Below are 20,258 nucleotides of genomic sequence, written 5' to 3' on the forward strand. Positions count from 1 at the left end.
TTTTCCCTCTTTGGTAGGAAAGAGGTGGAGGATTTCTTTGGGACAAATGAGTGTGGCTCAAGTAAAAGAAGTGCCCTGTCTGTGTTCAGGATTGCCAGGAAGCTGCTGTTTGTGTTCAGTCCCAAGGAGGACAAGGAGGTGAGGACACTGCCCTAACACCCTGCTGTGCTTTTGGGGACAGGTTAAATTTATTTAATCCCTTGCCCAGTGATCTGGGAGTTTCTTGCAATGTATTTCGCCTTCAGCAATGTTCTCTCTGTCTCCTGGCTCTCTGTGAAGGGAAGGAATTTTTGTGGATTGAGTTTTTCAGCAATGATTCTGTGTTCAGGGCATCCTTTAAGGAATGTTTTTCCTGGTGGCTGTGCCAGCTGCAGGAGCTGAGCCTGGGGATTTTGGCACTCCCCAGTTCCCCAGGCAGGTCCATTGGGACAGCTCCCAGAGTTCTGGAGGCTGCTTATATCTCAGCAGCTTTTCTCACCATACCCTGAAACCTGTGGGCTCAGAGTGAAGCCCTGAAATATCTTTGCCCCAGGAAGCTGTGAGGGCTGACTGGAAGGAAACCAGTTGGGAAATGGAAAGCTGTGTTCCAGTGGCAGCAGCAGTGAGGGATTTTTTAATGTCTGTCCCGTGGAAATCTGTGCTCAAATGCAATTTTTTGTAGGTACAGCATCCAAAAAAAGCCCTGTGTTCCCAAGGAGGGAATTGCACTGCAGCAGCAACATGATGTGTGTGCTCCCAGGGAAGGAGCCACCAGGATTCCTGCAGGGAATGTGCTGGGAACATTTGCTGATTTGAGACAGAGAGATCTTCCTCCCTGTGCTGAGCTGTTCCTTGTGCTTTTCCAGAGTAGCCCTTCCTGTAGTTAGAACTAATCCCACCTTTGGATTTTCCCAGAGGTTTGAAAAGCTGTGCCGCTGTATCCTGAACAGCATGGATGTGGAGAACGAGCCCAAGGTCAGCAGGGGGGTTTGGTTTGGAATGGGGAGGGGTTGGTGGATGTTTTTAACTCTCTGTGTGGGGTAATATGTAATTTTTAGCTTTCAGAAGCCCTTGAGCACTATGGGGATTGCACAGGCAAAGTCTGGATAAGTTAGTATTCCTGGGATATTTTTACACTGTGCAGCCACGGGAGTTAAAAGACTCTTGGTTTCTGGGGTGGGTGATGTGCTTTGAGCAGGGAATGTGGGGAGAGGAGCACCTTGATCCCTCTGCTGGGTTCAGTCCCCAAACTCTGCCCAGCAGAAGCACAAACCCTGATCCCTCTGTGCCTCCCCCCTTGCTCAGGTGTGGTACGTGTCACTGGCACTCTCCAAGGACCTCACACTCCTCTGGATCAAACAGATCAAAGACATCCTGTGGTTTTGCTGTGAATTCCTCAAGCAGCTCAAGGTAAGGGCTGTTCTTGTGTTTTCTCTCCCTGCATTTGGCAGGTGGCACGAGGCTCAGTGGATTTGTTAACTCTGCTGTTTGTTGTCCCAGCCTGACATCCTGCAGGACTCCAGACTGGTGAACTTGCACCTCACAATGCTGGTCACCTTCACGGACACTTCCACCTGGAAAATCCTCCGGGGAAAAGGTTGGTGCATCCCAGTCCTTAAGCCACTGATTTGGGACTTGGTGTTAAAATCTGCTGAATGCTCTGGCACAAATTCCAGAGCAACTGGGGCTGCCCCATCCCTGGAAGTGTCCAAGGCCAGGTTGGACAGGGCTTGGAGCAACCTGGGATAGTGGGAGGTGTCCCTGCCCTTGGCAGGGGTGGAATGGGATGATCCTTAACATTCCTCCCAACCCAAACCATTCTGGGCTTCTGTTTCTGCACCTTGCTTGCCACAAAGATTCATTCTGCTCCCGTGTTTGGACAAAACAAGGATTCCCTTGGGATTAGACTGTTCCCCTTGGGATTAGGCTGTTTCCCTTAGGACACCAACAGTTATTGCAGCATTTTCATAATATTCCAAAAACCCCCATGCAAGAAGAGTTCAGAGGATGAGGGAATGTGCCCTTAGCTCTGGTGTTTTGTAGGAAATAGATGTAGAAAAGGCAGACAAGCAGTGGGAGGAGACTCTTCCAGCCTAAACAATACAGTGTGAAATGCTGCCAGAATGATGGGTCTGTGTAGAAGGACAAGGACTTTGTGCCAGGAGGGCTTGGGCAGTGACAAACCTTTGTGTGGGGGACTCAGAGTGGGGCTGTGGTGCTGCTGGAGTGACATCAGTGCTTTAACCCAAAGGTGAGACCCTGAGACCTGCCATGAACCACATCTGTGCCAACATCATGGGCCACCTCAACCAGAAGGGCTTCTACTCCGTGCTGCAGGTCAGTCTGAGCTGCCACAGCTTCACCCAAACCAGCCCCAGCCCTGCCTGTGCCCCTCTTCTGAGCAGATCTTTGGATCTTTGGGTCTCAGGGAGGAGCTGCTGGTGATTTGTGCATGATTATATTTTTCACAAGCAAAGCAAAAATCTCTCAAGTTTCTCAAGTAAAGCAGAGTGTTCCCATCCTTCCCCTTCTGTCACTGCTGCTGAACCTAAATCCTGTTTAATCACCTCATTATGTGATGGACAGGGTCATCATTTTGCCAAACTTTGGAGCTGCCACATTGTATTGGTTGGGTTTGTTTGCTGCTCTGCTGGGGAAGGGAACTGATGTAATGAATCTTTTAAATAAGAATTACATTACCAAACTCTGAGCCTTGCCTGTTAATTTTTAAAGCCTGTGAGCACAGGTTCTAGAGAAATAAGTCCTGCAGAGTGTCTGATTTCATTGCAGCTTCTGTCTTCTGCTGTTATTAACCTGAAGCCCTTCTAATTCTGCCAAATAACTTGTAAGCACTGGATTTTAGGCTGCTCTGATGTTCTTTTTCTCTGCATTAAATAAACTTAATATCTTTCAGGAGTAATAGTATTTTTCTGATTACTATAGGGTTTTTATATTTTGATTTCTTTTTTTCGTTCCAGATTTTGCTAACTAATGGCTTGGCAAGATCCAGACCTTCCCTGTCCAAAGGTTCCTTGACTGCCATCTTCTCCCTTGCCTTGCGGTGAGTCAGCTGGAGCTGCCTGGGGGGATTTGCAGCCAAACTTGTCTTTTTTTAGTGTTTTTTTCTTTTCAAGACTTCTCATTCCTTCAGTGTTTTTGTGTCATTGAGAGTATCACCCCGAGGAAAGAAGTTGCTTTAGGCAAATGGCTCACTTTGCTGTCATCCTTTTTCAGATTAGAGTGGCTTTAAGTCAGGAGTTAGTGTGAGCCTAAACTTGAGGGTGCAGCTCAGTTCAGGGTGGGCTTGCTCTGAGAACAGAAGTGTGAGTGAATGATCTCTTCCCTGGGATGCTTCAAAGCCAGGTTGGAAAGGGCTTGGAGCAACCTGGGACAGTGGGAGGTGTCCCTGCCCATGGCAGGGGCATGGGATGGGCTGAGCTTTAAATTCCCTCCCAACTCGACCCATTCCCTCTGTCTGTGGTTCTTGCTGAGGGAATTCCCAGGATCCAATTCTGGATGGCTCAGGTGGAGGCTGTTTTGCTTTCCCAGGTGGGGTTGAGCTCTGAAATCTCTCTCTCTCTTTCCATAGCCCTGTGGTTGCTGCTCAGTTCTCAGACAATCTGCTGAGGTCCTTCCTGATCCATGTCATGTCTGTGCCTGCTATAATGACTCACCTTGCTACTCTCACCCCTGAGGTAAGTGGGTGATCTCAGAGGACTGATTATCACACCAGGCCACTTGGTACTCCATTTTATCAGCTCTTGGAACAGAGCTTTGGCATTTCTCTCTTTGCCAGTTTCAGTTCTCTGTTATGAAAGCTTTACAAGCACTCTGGATTTCTGATTCAAAAGTTATTAACACCAGTGGGATGATGGGCTGAACTGCCCTAAAATACCTATAAATAAATAATAAAGGCACATATGACCCACAGCTGGATTTTTTCACATCCTTGCTCTTCCTTTTCTGTAACCACAGACAGAGACAAAGCCTAAATCACCCTGTTGGGTGGCAGAGGCTCCGTGGGGGTGACCAGTGGGCTGCCCACTAACCCAGTTCAGTCTGCTTGGTGCAGACAGGCAGGTTTTGTGCCAAATGGGCAAATCCTGTGTTCTTGCACACAGATCATTGCAAAGGTCTGGCCTCAACTCCAGCATGATCTGTTCACCTGCCAGGGGTTTTATTTCCCAGCCCAGCTCTGTGTCAAACACTCCGTGGGGCAACAACCTCGACTTTATTTGGGAAGAAAAGGCAGTGCCAGGTGCTGCTGGCAGATCAGGGGTGGGGATGTGCTGCTTCCCAGCCTCACTGGCGCCTCCACGCTGCCTTCCAGCGCCTGGCAGTGATCGAATCCCACGATCTCTTCCGGAAATTCATCCTGTTCCTGAGCCGGGAATCGCAGTGCCGGGATGTCTGCGTGTGCCTGGAGGGCAGCCACACTCTCTGCTTGCTGGGTGAGCACCTCCAGCACTTCTGTTGGCTTTGAAAAAGAGTCTCGACTCAGATCTTCTCTTTCCATGGGGCAGAGCTGCCTCCAGCTCACTGCTTTTAGTTGTTATTTTGATAACTTTCTCTAAATAATAACTGAGGTGTGTTTGGGGATGTTACAAACAAGGTTTAAGACTTTTGCAAAGGGAAGAAGAGCTGAGATTTGCTCTTGTATCCATGTCAGGCATCATCTCTGCCAGCTTTTCACTTGGACTCTGAGCAAGTCTTAGAATGTGGCAAACTTGGATCTCCCTCCCCTAAATGCTGCTGCATATTTAAATTCACATTTCTGCAAAAGTAACAAGATTACCAGCTGATTCTCTGGGATAACTGTGGACTGTAGCTTCTAGTAGTTTGTAGAAGATGTTGGTGAAAAGGTGGCCAAAGGGACATGTCACCAAAGGGACATGTCACCTCAGGGCTTGATGTGTGCTGGAAATGGCTTCCTGCAGGGTGGCCTCTGCAATCATTACTGACACAAATCCTCTCCTGGGATTGGGACAGGATTCACTTCACCTGTAACCCCTGTCCCACAGCATCTGTCCCTCTTTAACCCTTGCTGTGCTGCTCCTTCCTCCAGGCAATCTGGTGTTCCTGGGCTCCCTGAATGACCAGGTGCTGGAGGAGGAGACAGCTCATTTTGTGGGGGTGCTCATCCACATGCTCTCCTACTGCCAGAAGTACGTGTCCCAGAAGAAATCCAACCTCACCCACTGGCACCCTGTGCTGGGCTGGTTCTCACAGACTGTGGATTATGGGTGAGTGGGAAGGACCTCAGAGGGAGAGATGATGAAGCCTCTCCTTTTATTTTTTTAATTTTTTAAAATATGTTGCAAAGTGTTTTATGTTTTGAGATGAACAGTGAGAAGAATTTCTCAGCTATTTCAGGTTCTAGCTGCACAATAAACCGTAGCCTTCCTGCACAGACTATTCTGTGGGTGGGTGCATATTCCAGTTTGGATTAGGAGCTAAATGGATCAGTATTGCTGCCTGGTATTTTATTCCAAGCTGCCCTGCTATGTCTTCCAGGCTGAACGAGTCCATGCCCCTGCTGACCAAGCAGCTGCAGCACCTCTGGGGAGTCCACATGATCCGGATCCTCTTCAATGATGTGCTCAGCAAGAAACTGCTGGAAAATCAGGAGATAGCTCAGCTGCCAGCACAGCCAATCTCCCCTCAGAACAGCCTTCCTATGAAAAGTCAGTTTTGGAGGGTTTGGGGATTTTTTTTGTCTCTGTGTGTGTGTTTATGTGGATCTGTCTCCCAAACTCACAGAGCTTTGACTTTTCCACTTATGCCAAAAGCTTTGAATAAATACTTGCAGCAGCTGCTGCTGCTTAGGTGGGGATGTGATCCCTCCTATTTGTAATTCCTCCTTGGAGTGCTTCTGTGACCTGGGGCAAGTCTCTTTCTTTGGTGCTGGGAAAATATTTGCTTATTTTAGCAGTTTCTTTTCATCGTTTTCTCAAGTAGCTGAAGTGCTTTTGGCAAAACTTAAGACTTTCAAGGGAAGATTGGAGCTCAGCTTCCCATGTGGAAAGCAAGGTGAAGCTGGATCTTGCACCTGTGAGGTGTGGTGGTCCTGCAGAAAAGGATTTGGGATGAGATAACTGTAAATCTGGTATTTTCTAGCTGTTGCCTGTAACACTGGATCCTGTGGTCATTATTTGCTGCTGTCAGAACCATGGATCATGAGTGGTTTGGGTTGGAAGGGCACTTAGAGTTCATTCTGTTTTCACCTTGTCCTGTAGAGCATGTGTAGAACTGTGGAATGGTTTGAATTGGAAGGGATTTGGAGTCATGGGCAGGGACACTTTGCACTGTCCCAGGCTGCTCCAAGCCCTGTCCAGCCTCACTTTGGACACTTCCAGGGATCCAAGGGCAGCCACAGCTTCTCTGGGCGCCCTGTGCCAGGGCCTGCCCACCCTCACAGGGAAGGATTCCTTCCCCAGATCCCATCTAACCCTGCCCTCTGGCACTCCTGCTGTGTTTCTGCCCCCAGACCTGTTCAAGAGAGCTTTCCAGAAGTCGGCCTCAGTGCGGAACATCCTGAAGCCGGTGGGAGGGAAGCGCGTGGACTCTGCCGAGGTGCAGAAGGTTTGCAGCATCTGTGTCCTGTACCAAACCACCCTGACCACCCTCACCCAGATCCGCCTGCAGATCCTCACAGGTCAGGGCACCTCCCTGCTGCTCAAACCCTTTCTGGTGGAGAGAAAAAAAGAGATTTTTCCTATTTCTGTTGATTTGTTGGGAGTTTTATCACTGCCAGCAGGTTATTGACTGCCTGGGGAAGGCTTGATCCATCTTGAATCATCCGTGGGATCAATAACATTCAGCACCACTTGATCAAGCACAAACGCTCAAGAATACAAATTAAAGCAAGTTTTCCTCTCATGAAACCTTGCTAACTCCCTCTCAACCTTCAGCCTGAGTCAGGGTTTTTGGGGAGCCTGGCAATGTTCATCTTTCTGTGCTGGGAACACTGAATGCTTTTATACATCTTGAGAACAAATTGCCTGTTTTGGAAGGGGTGGAGGAGGAGATCAGCACTGTTTTGGTCTGGTGGGTAGAGCAGGGAGTGAGCTCAGAGCTTTGGGTGCTTTGTGGTGATAATGGGTGCAGCCCTGCTGTGTTCTCATCCCTAAGGTGGATGTGGGATCACAGGAATTCAGTATTTTCTAAAGTTGCAAAAGAATTAGGGGGAAAAGTTTCAAAGGTGCAAACAATACCTCATTAAAAGGGGTTTTTTTGTGCTTTCCTGGTGATTGTCCATCTTCTATTAATGCAGACAGGCCTGGGAGCCAAATAGGATGCTAATGTTCCTCCTCTGCTTTGCAAAAGGCTCTTCCAGCTTCAAATCTCACCTCTCTGAGCTTTCACAAGCAGCAGAATGAGCTTTACTGGGTGCACTTGATATTTTCATAGGTCTCACTTACCTGGATGATCTGCTGCCCAAATTATGGGCCTTCATCTGTGAGCTGGGACCACAGGGAGGGTTAAAACTCTTTTTGGAGTGCTTGAACAACGACACAGAGGAATCCAAGAGGCTGCTGGCCATGCTGATGCTCTTCTGTGACTGCTCCCGTCACCTCATCACGTAGGTAGCGCGTGGATGGGGATCCCTGGATTTGTGACTTGGAGTTGTTGTGTTCCTTCAGGTTCAAGAGAAACATTTAAGGTTTTATGTCTTTTCGTGAGGATAAGTAGGCAGGGTAAAGCAGGAAGCTTTTGGGATTGAGTCCTGAGAAATAAAAGGCTTCAAAAGGACTTTTCCCTTCAGCTGCTTCCAGGTGGTAACAAAACTGGGTGGGGAGGGGGGGAAAGAAACAACACAAAGGATGGGAAAGGGGGTGGAAAATTGCCCTTGCTGGTCACTAGAGACAATTCTCTCCTTTTAAATGAGGCAAAAATTTCCTTGGGAATGGAAAAGGTCCATTTAAGCCTGGAACACTGACTTTGCTTTTATCTCAGCCTCTCATACCATCTTCTGTTAGGATCTGCTATCAATCAAAATCCATAAATAAGGTTTGGTTGTTTATGACTTTAGATCCTCATGGGTGTCAGTTGTCATAGAAATAAGAGCTGCTGCTAAAGGATAATGTGCCTTTATGAAAATTTCAACAGGGAATTAAATTTACACTTGTGCATTTGCATTTGTTTGCTCTGACAGGATTCTGGATGACATCGAGGTCTATGAAGAGCAGATTTCATTCAAACTGGAAGAGCTGGTGACCATCTCCTCTTTCTTGAATTCCTTTGTGTTTAAGATGATCTGGGATGGAATTGTAGGTGAGTGCTTTTAGTAGTTTGATGTTACTGTTAGAACCACAAATAGCATTAATTTTGGAATTTGAAGCTTCTGCTAATTATTCCTTGGCACAAAAAGCACTTCAATGTGGGAATATGTCCCAGTCTTTTGATGTCCAGATGCCACAATCATGCTTTGTGCCAAATCCAGAGCACTTCCCTATTTCCAGTAAGGATTTGTGTAACAGACATGATGGGCATGTTGGTTTTTGGCAGAGATGAGGTTTAGCAAAGCTGGGCCATGTGTTGGACAAGAGCAGGGCAGTGCTGTGACCAGGCAGTGCAGCTTGCTCAGGTCTCTGTAGAATCTGCTGTGGATCTCTCTGCTGGTATAATTTGGGTACAGCTCAACTCTCTGGTAATTAGCTGAGATAGCCCAGTTCTGGTGTGAATTGAGATGGTTTTGATAAGCTCTGCTAAAAGAAGAGACTCTCTCTCTTCCCTGAGGCACAAAATCCTTCCCTCCAGTGCCCGTGCGGGTCAGGAAAACACCCCAGTGCTGTTACTGTGGGGAGGATGATCACGGTGTGGCTCCTGCTGGTGCCAAGGGTGCCTGGACTTTGCTGCCTTGTTCCTTTTGTGCAGAGAATGCCCGAGGGGAGACCCTGGAGCTGTTCCACTCTGTCCATGGCTGGCTCATGGTGCTGTATGAGCGGGATTGCCGCCGGCGCTTCGCTCCCGAGGATCACTGGCTGCGCAAGTGAGTGCCCAGGGCAGGGATCCTGGGCAGCCCCAGGCTTGTCCCAGTGCTCCACATCCTCTGGGAGCCTGATTTGGGATTCCTTTTGGATATCCTGCCTGGGGGATCGAGGTGGGAACTGCTGCCTGTGTTTGCAGTTAAGGATGCGCCTTGTGTTGTGCTTTTCTCTGTGGTGGGAGGTTTAGATGCTTTGAAAACTGACTCAGCATCCAAGAGCTTGGGTGTCCCTGGCCCTTTGTACCTTCTTAGGGTGTACACTGAGCACTTCACTCATCTCTGGAATCACTACCAGTTCCCTCTCTTGCACAGCTGGGTATTTCTCAGGGATCTCTGAATCTCTGCCTTTTTTTTGTCAAGGGACCTCAAACCGAGCGTGCTCTTCCAGGAGCTGGACAAGGACAAGAAACGAGCCCAGCTGCTCCTGCAGTACATCCCACATGTCATTCCCCACAAGAACGTGAGTGGGATGGGGGCAGAGGGTGGAGGCTGGGAATCAATGACCTGGGTGGCTGTTGGGGTGGGAGGGACACATGTCTGGAGCATTTTGTGACATGGAGCTTCTTTTGAATTGCCAGCTGAATAAAAGTCTTCTCCTTCATCCTCACCTTCCCCAACAGATTTCCTCTAAATGTCTTGAGAGAAGACTGATCTGTGTCCTCACCCCTTCTGTGTGCATTTCCTTCAAATGTCCTGCTCTCTGTGTTGAGACAGAGCTGATCTGTGTGTGCAACTGCATGGAGTGAGTGCATGACAGTGGCCCCACTGGGAATAGCTGGGATCAGGACAAGCAGCAGCAGTTCCATGTGCCAGGAGCCTCCCAGACCCCTGCTGCCACTACAGGAGGAGGATCCCCCTGGACTGAGCCTTGCATTTTTTAATTTTTGCAGAGGGTGCTGCTTTTCCGGAACATGGTCACGAAGGAGAAGGAGAAGCTGGGGCTGGTGGAGACGAGCTCGGCGTCCCCTCACGTCACCCACATCACCATCCGCCGCTCCCGCATGCTCGAGGTGAGGGACACGAGCCAGCCCGCAGGGCAGCAGCCTGCCTGACAAAAACAGGGCAGGGGGGCTGTTCTGCCTTCTCTGTGGCTGCTGAGGCACTCATTCCCAGAACTGACATTCCAGGAGAATGCTGGACCCTCGTTCAGCTCAGGCTGCTGCAAACCTGGAATTTGACTTAGAAAATGCTGGTTTTTTAAGCTCAAGATTCAATGACAAATGCAGATTTCTGTGGTGGGCCTGTGTCTGCTGCATCTCTGTGTGGGTGTTTCACGTGTCTCTGTCTGGGATTGTCCTCTGGATTTTCTGCTCTGTGTAGGATGGGTACGAGCAGCTCCGGCAGCTGTCCCAGAACGCCATGAAGGGAGTGATTAGGGTGAAGTTTGTCAATGACCTGGGGGTCGATGAGGCTGGCATTGATCAAGATGGAGTCTTCAAAGAGTTCCTGGAAGAGATCATTAAAAAGGTGTTTGACCCTGCACTGAACCTGTTCAAGGTAGGACACGGGTGCCACCTGAGGTGACCTGGTGCAGGCAGAGCCATTCAGGCTCACTGGACTCTTATCTCTTTGTGCAGACCACCAGTGGTGATGAGAGGCTGTATCCATCCCCAACATCCTACATCCATGAGAATTACCTGCAGCTCTTCGAGTTTGTGGGGAAGATGCTTGGGAAGGCTGTGTATGAGGTGAGCCACAAGCACCAGCTTGGGATGCTGTCAGTGATGGTGCCTTTGAGGGCATCTCTCCTGCTTGGAGGGGACGTTATTGAAGAGAGGAGTTTGGAAAATGGCTTGGATAAAGACCCTCATAGTGTAATAGGCTGGAATTTCTTCAGCCATGTGTTAAAAATAATCTTGGAGGTAAAATCTGGGTCATGCCTCGATTGTTCCTTGTGGTGCTGGGACACCAGCCTGTTTTTTTGGTGTTACACCTTACAAACATCCATTTGTGGATGTTTCAGAGGGACATGAGGCAAAAAGGAGGATGAAATGACAGAATGACTCCGATAGAAGGATTTGGGTTGAAAGGGAACTTTCTAGTCCAATCCACTGTCCCTAGTGGACACCTTCCACTATCCCAGAGTGCTCCAAGCCCTGTCCAAGCTGGCCTTGGACACTTCCACGGATCCAGGGGCAGCCACAGCTTCTGTGGGAAACCTCTGCCAGGGCCTCACTTCCCTCACAAGGAAGGATTTTTCCTTTGTTTCACTAAATTTCCCCTCTTCCAGTTCAAACCATGTAAGGCAGTTCTTTTAAAGAACACATGCAGTTCCCCAGCTGCCTTTTCACACCTGCCTTAGAAATTAATGGATTTTAAGAGGATGTGGGGTTTGTAGCTGATTTTGGTGCCTTGCAAAGTGCTCTTTGCACTTGTTCCACATCACAAAATCTGCCTTGCAGGTAGCCAAAGATGCCACAATCACAAGAGTGTGGCAGGACCTTACCTGTGAATTTTTCCTGTCTACAGGGAATAGTTGTGGATGTTCCATTTGCTTCCTTCTTTCTGAGTCAGCTCCTTGGGCACCACCACAGTGTCTTCTACAGCTCTGTGGACGAACTGCCCTCCTTGGACTCAGAGTTCTACAAAAATCTCACTTCCATTAAGGTTGGAGCAATGATTTTCCTGTCATTCACCTCCCTGGTTGCTGCCTGTTGTTAGAAACTGGGAGTAACTGCTGGTTCTGCTGCTGGACCCTGACCTTTTTTCCCTTTTTTTTCCCTTTCCCCTGTTTTTCTCTAGCGTTATGATGGTGATATCAGTGACCTGGGCTTGACACTGTCCTATGATGAAGATGTGATGGGTCAGGTAGGTTTTTATTCAGTATTTGTTGGACCTTACCTCTGCTTTGTCATCTTTGTTACCATTGAAGGCTGGCTCAGCTTCTTTGAACTCAGCCATGGGATTCAGTATTTACCTGTGGGCAGAGAGCAGCTTTTTCCACAAGAAAAGATTCCACTCTAACTCTTCATTTTCCTGATGCCAGGACTGAAAAAGTGTTTAGTGCTTCCCGTGCATAACTGGTGTTCCTCTCTTAAAAAAACCCCTGTGAATAGGGAGGAATTCCTTCCCGTATAGATGTTTCTGTCAGGGAAACTCCAAGTGTCTTAGCCTGGACAATGAAAAGCTCTTTGGCAGTCCCTTAGGAAGACTTGGAGGTACTTGTTTACATTTGAGCCCTGTGAAGTTTTGTGTGCAGAGCTGGAAAATCTGGAGAGATAAGATAAAAATGCCTTTTGCTGGCAGTGTTGTGCTGCAAATTCCATGGGGAGCCATGGAGGACACCTGCTGCTGCCTCAGGATTGCTGAGGTTTCAGCTTGGAGGGTTCTTCCATGTGAAAAATGAAGGCAGGAGCAGGACAGGGAGTCCAGCAATGAGACACTGGAGGCTGTGGTTCACTGAGGTTAAAAATAACCCAGGCACTCCTGTTTCCCCAATGCTTTGCTGAAGGAGCCAGGTGGGCTCACCCTGACTGAACTCTGTGTCCTGTAGCCACAGCCATGTCACAGCTGAGCTCATTCCCTGTGCTGGGCTTCAGCCTGGCCCTGGAATTCACCTGGAGCCCAGGCACAGAGGCCTCTGTAAAGTGGGAATGAGGATGTGCTGCCTCAGCTTGGGCAAGGATGCGTGGTGACTCTGCAGGCAGCACCTGGAGGGTCCTGCACAGATCACCAGGCTCAGGGAGATCCTTCCAGCTGGAGGGACAGAGCTCCAGGAGCTCCTGCATGAGACCTGTGGCTCAGCCAGCTTTGGGTTGTGCTGTTAGACTGAGCTCTCTGAGCTTGCTCAGCCTCTGGATTGTGGGACTGTGACAGTCCCCAGGGCTCCTGGAATTGATTTGTGTGTGGTTCAGCAGTGATGGATCAGACTGCAGAGGAGGCTTCCTTGGAGAAGGGCTGGCTCCACTGGTGGGAGAGCTGGAGTTCCTACTGTTCAATTACTCTGTTAATAGTTAAGTGAAACTGGTTCAAGGCAGAAGCAGGATTATTACTTAAATTTTAAATCCTGCTGTTTTATTGTAAAAATAAATGTTTTATGGGGAGGTAACAGCTTAGCATGGCATTTCCTTCCATTGTGGTTCCAGGCAGTAATTAGCAATCCAATCATTTCTTCCCTCAGCTGGTTTGCCATGAACTTGTTCCTGGAGGGAAGACCATTCCTGTTACCAATGAAAATAAGTAAGTACAGCAATTAGATTTTTAAGGTCACCACTGCACAATACTTTATTCTGGTTCCTTGGGCTTGCATCTGGAATGAATTGAGATAGATTGGAGGAGAAGGAGCACATAAATATCTTAATAGAATTTGCCGGTTACAGTTCATTGGCAGAAATTGTATTAAATTTGATTTGCAAAATAAAAATTGACAATTTACTTCTTGAAACAGCACTTCTGAGGTCAAAGGCACCCAGTCAGGGAGATTCTGCAGGATTTAATGATGGTGATGGATACAGACAGATGGATTCAAAGCAATTCAGGCACACAGTCGTGAACACAGAGGGCACAGATGCTCAAAGACACCTTGGAGCAGACAGATCTCCTCAGAATGATAACATGTGGCAGTTGTATAAAGCACCGTGTTCTGAGCAGACAGTGCTGAATTCAAATGTACTCGACAGTCGTTCTTTAGAGCCAGGAAATCAGAGGAGACACCGAGCCCCGGGGCTGTTTTCACAGATAACCGGCTTTTAGATCGTTATCAGAAATGTCAACTCCGGAGCCTGCAAACCAACCCCACCTTTTGTTCCTTTTTCTCTTTTTTTTTCCCTTCCCTATCCCCTTCAGTGCTCATAAAAGCAGAATGAAATACCTATTAAGCAAATGTGTGTTTGAACTGGTGATCTGGGGGTTGTTATCTTTTTCCTGACAAATGGAAGCTGGATCCCACCTGGATCTGTGCTCTGCAGTCTGATGTTTCCAGGCTTTTCCTTTCTCCAGCTCTGACCAGGGAGTTTGCATTTGAAAGGATCCTCCTCTGGCTTGTTACAAGTCAGCTCAGGGAAAAAGCTGAAAGTCCTGGATGCTGCTCTAGTAATTTACAGCAGAAATGTGAAGCTTTTGCACCCAAACTGGGAGTTGGGAGGGAGCAGAAGTGTTGGGAATGGCAACCTGGAAACAGCTCTGGGGTGACCTTGCCAAAAACCCCGGCAGTGGAATTGTGGGGACTGTGTGGGAGCTGAACAAGAATCAGCAATTTCAGGTGTTTTGCCTGGAGGTGAGAAGAGGAAGAGCCTCCCTCTAACAAAGAGTTCACCTTTCCCACATCCTGCAGGAAGGTGGGAATCTTCTTCAGGGTTTTGGTGTGGTGTTTCTCCAGCCGTGGGGCAGCCCAGTGAGCTGTTGGTCAGAGCTGGAGGAGTCTGCCTGGAGAGCTGAGCTGTTAAAAGGATTTGGAGCTGTGTCCAGCCAAGGTTGATCAAGGGGTTATTAAAGCAAATTAGTCCCTGAGCTGGGCAGGAGCTCTGAGAAATGAGCAGAGTCCCAGAGCGGGGAAGGGGACGAAATCTGGGCAGAAAAACATCTTTATCTGCTTCAATAAAAAGCAGGCCCTGTCCAGGCTGCCCAAATCCTTTTGGGGCTGGAGAAACACATCAGGAACAGCTCAGTGGTGGGTGATGGGTACCCGTGGCAGCTCCATGTCCCCCTGCCTGTCCCGCAGGATCAGCTACATCCACCTGATGGCGCATTTCCGGATGCACACGCAGATCAAGAGCCAGACCGCCGCTCTCATCGGCGGCTTCAGGTCCATCATCAAGCCCGAGTGGATCCGCATGTTCTCGGCGCCGGAGCTGCAGCGCCTCATCTCCGGGGACAACGCCGAGATCGACCTGGAGGACCTGAAGTGAGTGACAGCCCAGGGCTGCTGGGGCTCCCTCACCTGGCCTGGGAACTCCTGGGAGGTGGCAGGACAGTGCCACAATTTCTGTCGCTCCTGCTTGGAACGTGAGGAGCAGACAGGAACAGGGCTTTGGAATGTGTTCCTTAAGGCTAATTTGGGGTGGGTCCTTTCTTCCACTGGCTCCTGGGAGCAGAATTCCTCTCTGCTTTTCCCTTTCCTCTGATAAGTGCCCAGGAAGTGATGGGAGCTCGGTGTCAGCAGTGAACCCTGACCCATGGCAGGCGTTGGACAGGGCTTGGGGCAACCTGGGCTACTGGAATTTATCCCTGCCCATGGGACAAAGATGAGCTTTAAGGTCCCTTCCAACCCAAACCATCCCACCTGAGTGATCCTTCCAGCACTTGTGCCCCTCCTGCTGCAGTGCCAGGCCTGTCAGAGCCTTTTCAGAGCCTTTCCCTCCCCAGGAAGCACACGGTGTACTACGGGGGCTTCCATGGCAGTCACCGTGTCATCATCTGGCTCTGGGACATCCTGGCCAACGACTTCAGCCCTGAGGAGAGAGCCATGTTCCTCAAGGTGAGTGAGGAGCCATCCCTGCCCAGCTGGGAGCAGGGGTGGTGGGCCAGGGCTGTTCTCCAGTTACCTGGATGCTCTCAGAGTTCCTGACAGCTGGAGGTGCCCAGCAGAGCTCTGTGGATGCTCTGGTGTCACCATGAACGGCCCTGCAGAGGTGGCACTCCCCAAAGGCTGTCAGACACACACTGGGGGGTGCTCAGTGCCAGTTCCAGCAGTGCTGGGGCTGTCACTGTGTGGCTGTTCTGCCCTCACCGCTCCTCTCATCACCATGTGGCCCTTTCCAGTTTGTCACCAGCTGCTCCAGGCCTCCACTTCTGGGCTTTGCCTACCTCAAGCCTCCTTTCTCCATCCGCTGTGTGGAAGTGTCTGATGACCAGGTAGGCATCCTGCTCTCAGGACTTGGGAATTCCCTGCCCAGCTTCTTCCCCTCCATCTGACCTGGAAACCCTTAAGGTGGGAGGATGAGATGCTAGGATTAGACATCAGGGAGAAATTCTTCACTGTGAGGGTGATGAGGCCCTGGCACAGGGTGCCCAGAGAAGCTGTGGCTGCCCCTGGATCCCTGGAAGGGTCCCAGGCCAGGCTGGATGGGACTTGGAGCAACCTGGGATAGTGGAAAGTGTCCCTGCCCATGGCAAGGGGATGGATGGGATGAGCTTTAAAATCCTTTCCAACCCAAACCCTTCTGGGATTCTGTACCTGAAAAACAGGATGCAGATGGCTGCACACACACACAGCAGCTCCAGACTCCTCCTGCCTGGATTCCCTGGGTTCCTGCAGGGTTGTGTTTTCTCCTTGGGACCTCCCTGTGTCCCACCTGTCTCCCTGCACGCCCCGCCCGTGTCAGGCATTGAGTTACAAACGGAGCTCCTTGAACAGGGGTGGGACACCGAGCTCTGGGCTTTGCCTCTCCCTGTTCCCAGTGCCAGGCTTTGTGTTGGCACCTCTGCCCCGTGCCCGTGTGCCAGGGGCGCAGAGGGAGGTGACAGCTGTGTCCCCTCGCAGGACACGGGGGACACGCTGGGCAGCGTCCTGCGCGGCTTCTTCACCATCCGCAAGAAGGAGCCGGGCGGGCGCCTCCCGACCTCCTCCACGTGTTTCAACCTCCTCAAGCTCCCCAACTACAGCAAGAAGAGCATCCTGCGGGAGAAGCTGCGCTACGCCATCAGCATGAACACCGGCTTCGAGCTGTCCTAGGCACGGCCTGGGCTCGGGATGGGCCTGGGAGCCGCTGGGAGGGGGAGCCCTTCCCACGGGGAGCGGCTCCGCGGGAGCCGAGCGCTGGCTGGAGGCCTGGAGAGGCAGCTGCTGCTGGAGGAGGCTCACAGGGATCCAGGGAAGAGCTGCTCGGGCTCAGGGCTGGCTTTTCTTAGGCACGGCTCCAGACTGGAGGAGAGGATGGCCTGACCCAAAGCCCTTCCACTTGACACCCACGGAAATCGTCCTTAAAAGCAAACCCCGGGGGAGCACGGAAGGGAATGTTCCAAGTGCCGCTCAGATTAGTGACAGGAGACCCCCAACAGGCTGGGCAGCTGCTGCCATGGGAGGGCTGCCTTTTCCTTTCCCAGGAGCTGGGCTGGCTGGAAGTGGGTCTGGGAAGCTGCACAAAGGCAGAGGGATGACAGAGCCCTAGAGGAGGTGTCGGCGTTGGAAGTGTCTGGATGGGCACTGCTCACTCAGGACAGGGGGATTCCAGGTGTCCCTGCAGGGTCCTGGTTGTGTCTTGGAGAAGGAATGACAGGGAAGCAGCAGCTTAAACAGGAGCAGATGGACCCTGTGGCTCTGGGGAAGGCTTTGGAATGTCAGAGGTTAAGAGCTGGAGCAGCAGGAGTGGGCTCAGCCAGCTGTGCCTGTGCCAGGCTCCTGCCAGACCCAGGCCTTGGGACAGAAAGGGTCATGTCTCAATTTCTCAGGAGGAGGAAAGGTTTCATTTTCCTTGGTTTCCAGAGGACAGGAGCTGGCACACACTCAGGCTCCTCAGCACGATGCTCAGGTGGGGCAGATTCCTCTTTTGGAACCAGGGGAATGTGTCAAATCCTCGGGAAACCTCCACTGGCAAAATCCCTCTGGGATGGAGGTTTCCCTTTGCTTGCAGGCCCTTTCTTAGGAAGCTGTCTGGACCCAGGGCAGGGTCTCTCTGTAAAAGCCACATTTGCTTTGTTGCCAAACTCTTTATTTCGGTCGCTTTGTCTCTTTCTGGCCTTCTTTCTGTGAGCTGGTGTTTGCCTGGAGCTGGCAGCTTTTGCAGGGGGTGACTTGGGAAGGTGTGGATCCATCCTGAGACATTTCTGAGACACTCATGAAGTGTCTCTGCAGCTTCCCAGCTTTGGTCCCTTGAGCTGCTGCGGGTCCTGCCCTGGCCCAGGCTGGAGAGAGGAGAGGCTGGGCTGCTCCTGGGCTGTCCTGGCCCTGCTGGGATTCTTGGAACAAGGCTAAAATCAAAAGCAAATCACCTCCCCCCTTCACCTCCCTGGTAAAACAGGCTCCTGCATAGGCTGCTGGCTTCTGCCCAGGGTTTTCTTTCCCTCCTTCCCTCCCTGGCACTGGGGATCCTCCCTGGCCATATCCCACTCTCCTGCTGCCCTGCCTGGTCCATCCCAGAGGATTCCTGTGCCCAGGTGAGCTCAGCAGAGCACAGATCTCCACACCCTGGGCTCTGGGAGAGCCCCCTTAACCACAATATTTCACATTTCCAAGGGGTCAGAAAACTCTGGGCACTGAGCAGCGAGATGGCCTTGGCTTCATCCTCCTCCTGTCGTGCTTCAGATGGATTTCAGAGAAATAACCCTTTTTTTAGAACCAGTGCCTGGAAATGCATCTGGAAAGCAATGTCAGGATCTTTTTTCTCTGTCAGATCAGTGAGACTAAACAGGAGTGATGGGAAGTGTTGGTGCAGACAGGAATGTCTGCATCCAGAGGGTTCAGGACACTGGGCTGTGAGTCAGAGAAATTAAAGATGATAGTAAAATTATTTATTTTCTTTTTATACATAGAACATTTTGGCATTAACCAGTTGGTGACTGCGTAGTTGGGAGGTTTAGGACCTCTCAGAGTTTAAATATCACCCAAAATCTCCCTTTTCTTTCTAGGAAGCACAGTGTGTCTGACTAGAGCACAACAAGCATTTAGTGAGATGAGTTGTTGAAGATTGAGATAAAATCCTTGCTCCCCTTTTCCCTTTGTTCCTCAGGAGTACAATTCTAGAAAAAAATCTTACTGCAGACTTAGCTTGGTCCCTCCAAACCTGGAGATGTTGCACTACAGACACTGCTCCCATGCAGGAGCTGGTGTGGAAAATGTGATAAATGTCTGGGAAATTCTCAGTGGATGCAGGCAAGGATTCCTGTGGAGGGACTGATTCCTGTGTCCCAGGGAGGCTGTGTCAGTCCCTGCCTGCTCCGTGGATCCTGCCCGGGGATGGTTTTGCCACGGGAGATTCACAAGGATCTTTTCTGTCCAAGACTTTCAGTCTTGGAGACGTTGGTTCCATCCCTGTGTGTCTGACCTGCAGAGGAAATAAAGCTGGGATGAGTTCAGGTGGTTGAGTGTCTCCTGGTCCTTTCCTAGGGTGAGGAATGTGCTGGTGGGATGCTCCTAGCAGAGCACTGGGGCTCTGGCACCTCTCAGAGAGCACCTGCCTTTATTCCAGGGGTGAGGAGACCCTGGCACAGGGTGCCCAGAGAAGCTCTGGCTGCCCCTGGATCCCTGGAAGTGTCCAAGGGCAGGCTGGACAGGGCTTGGAGCAACCTGGGATAGTGGGAGGTGTCCCTGCCTGTGGCAGGGGGTGAAATGGGATGAGCTTTGAGATTCCTTCCAACCTAAACCAGTCTGGGATTCCATGAGTCTGCCAGGCTGGGCATGGAGCCTGCTGCTGCCATGGGAATTCCTGTTGCCAGGCTGGTTCCTGGTGCCCCTGAGAGCTGGAATCTGTGGGGTGTTCCAGATGGGGGGATACAAGGCCTGCTGAGCCCGAAGGGACCTGACAGCATTGTTCAAATCAGGATTTGCTCATGTTAGAATATGCTTGGAGAAGCTCTGCCTGATGCTGCAGAGTGCTGTGACTGGTTGTTCCTGAGGGTCTTGGTGCTCCTGGGATGCAGGGACAGGTGCTGGGATAAGCAATGCTCAGTGCACATCTGGGAATGGTGACTGGAACCACTGGAAATCCAAGCAGGATCCCCCAGTGCAGGAGTGGGGCAGCCCCGAGGAGCAGCCTCTGGAGCTGACAGGGAGTTTGATATTAATAAAAGTATTATAATATTGTGTGTTTCTGCCTGGGCCTGATGCTGGAAGCTCCTTGGAGGAGTGAGAGCTGTGCCCGCTGCTCCAGCTTCCCTCTGACTCAGGGTTTGGAGCCCTTCAGTGCCCCTCCATCCCTGCCTGGAGCCCTCCTGGCCATTCCCAGCGTTGTCTGGCTCTGCGGGAGCGGGAGCACGGTGGGAGCGAGGGAGAGGCTCCCACTCAGTGTGCAAGTGCCATTGTTTTGACACTGAGGCATCTGGCACTGTCAGGAACAGCAGAAAGCAAGCCCAGAGCAGCTGCTGCCAAGGCAGAGCTGGCAGCAGGCAGGCCTGCACAGCCCCTGCTTCCCTGGCATCAGCTGGGATCTGGGCACGGCATCGCTCGGGGTGAGCTGTGGCTGTGGCTATCCCAGGCCTTGGGACAGAAAACTGTGGGGTGAGGAGCTGGGAGAGATCCCTGGAGGATGGGAGAGATCCCTGGAGCCTGGTTTTTGCTCAGTGCTGGCACAGAGCAGAGCTGGGTGTCCCAGCCTGCTGCAGGCACGGGGTGTTCAGGAGCAAACAGCAGCTCCTGCTGCCCCTCTCCTGCTCCTGCAGGCTGTCCCAACCCCTGGCTCACACCCAGGCTGGTATT

At 50.9% G+C, this 20,258-nt stretch overlaps 1 protein-coding gene across 7 annotated transcripts in view; it reads left to right on the forward strand.

Annotated features, from left to right (window-relative positions):
* UBE3B (ubiquitin protein ligase E3B) overlaps nucleotides 1-18,919 on the forward strand; it is a 20,700-nt gene extending 1,781 nt beyond the window's left edge. For 6 of the 7 annotated variants that reach the window (XM_063415871.1, XM_063415872.1, XM_063415869.1 and 3 more), the window contains 25 exons: nucleotides 18-138; nucleotides 895-954; nucleotides 1,285-1,389; nucleotides 1,480-1,576; nucleotides 2,231-2,316; nucleotides 2,958-3,040; nucleotides 3,569-3,674; nucleotides 4,310-4,430; nucleotides 5,045-5,222; nucleotides 5,494-5,663; nucleotides 6,467-6,634; nucleotides 7,390-7,561; nucleotides 8,135-8,253; nucleotides 8,857-8,971; nucleotides 9,329-9,428; nucleotides 9,859-9,978; nucleotides 10,289-10,465; nucleotides 10,546-10,656; nucleotides 11,438-11,575; nucleotides 11,711-11,776; nucleotides 13,089-13,147; nucleotides 14,628-14,810; nucleotides 15,272-15,383; nucleotides 15,668-15,760; nucleotides 16,389-18,919. In XM_063415871.1, the coding sequence (XP_063271941.1) occupies nucleotides 18-138; nucleotides 895-954; nucleotides 1,285-1,389; nucleotides 1,480-1,576; nucleotides 2,231-2,316; nucleotides 2,958-3,040; nucleotides 3,569-3,674; nucleotides 4,310-4,430; nucleotides 5,045-5,222; nucleotides 5,494-5,663; nucleotides 6,467-6,634; nucleotides 7,390-7,561; nucleotides 8,135-8,253; nucleotides 8,857-8,971; nucleotides 9,329-9,428; nucleotides 9,859-9,978; nucleotides 10,289-10,465; nucleotides 10,546-10,656; nucleotides 11,438-11,575; nucleotides 11,711-11,776; nucleotides 13,089-13,147; nucleotides 14,628-14,810; nucleotides 15,272-15,383; nucleotides 15,668-15,760; nucleotides 16,389-16,580 (3,052 nt within the window). In that variant the 3' untranslated portion in view covers nucleotides 16,581-18,919. Of the gene's footprint in view, nucleotides 1-17; nucleotides 139-894; nucleotides 955-1,284; nucleotides 1,390-1,479; nucleotides 1,577-2,230; nucleotides 2,317-2,957; nucleotides 3,041-3,568; nucleotides 3,675-4,309; nucleotides 4,431-5,044; nucleotides 5,223-5,493; nucleotides 5,664-6,466; nucleotides 6,635-7,389; nucleotides 7,562-8,134; nucleotides 8,254-8,856; nucleotides 8,972-9,328; nucleotides 9,429-9,858; nucleotides 9,979-10,288; nucleotides 10,466-10,545; nucleotides 10,657-11,437; nucleotides 11,576-11,710; nucleotides 11,777-13,088; nucleotides 13,148-13,355; nucleotides 13,806-14,627; nucleotides 14,811-15,271; nucleotides 15,384-15,667; nucleotides 15,761-16,388 lie in introns of those variants that run through there. The other variant, XM_063415875.1, reaches the window with a different exon arrangement.
* Nucleotides 18,920-20,258: the final 1,339 nt, after the last annotated feature.

The sequence above is a fragment of the Prinia subflava genome, chromosome 19 (genome assembly GCF_021018805.1).
Source record: "Prinia subflava isolate CZ2003 ecotype Zambia chromosome 19, Cam_Psub_1.2, whole genome shotgun sequence".
Taxonomy (NCBI): domain Eukaryota; kingdom Metazoa; phylum Chordata; class Aves; order Passeriformes; family Cisticolidae; genus Prinia; species Prinia subflava.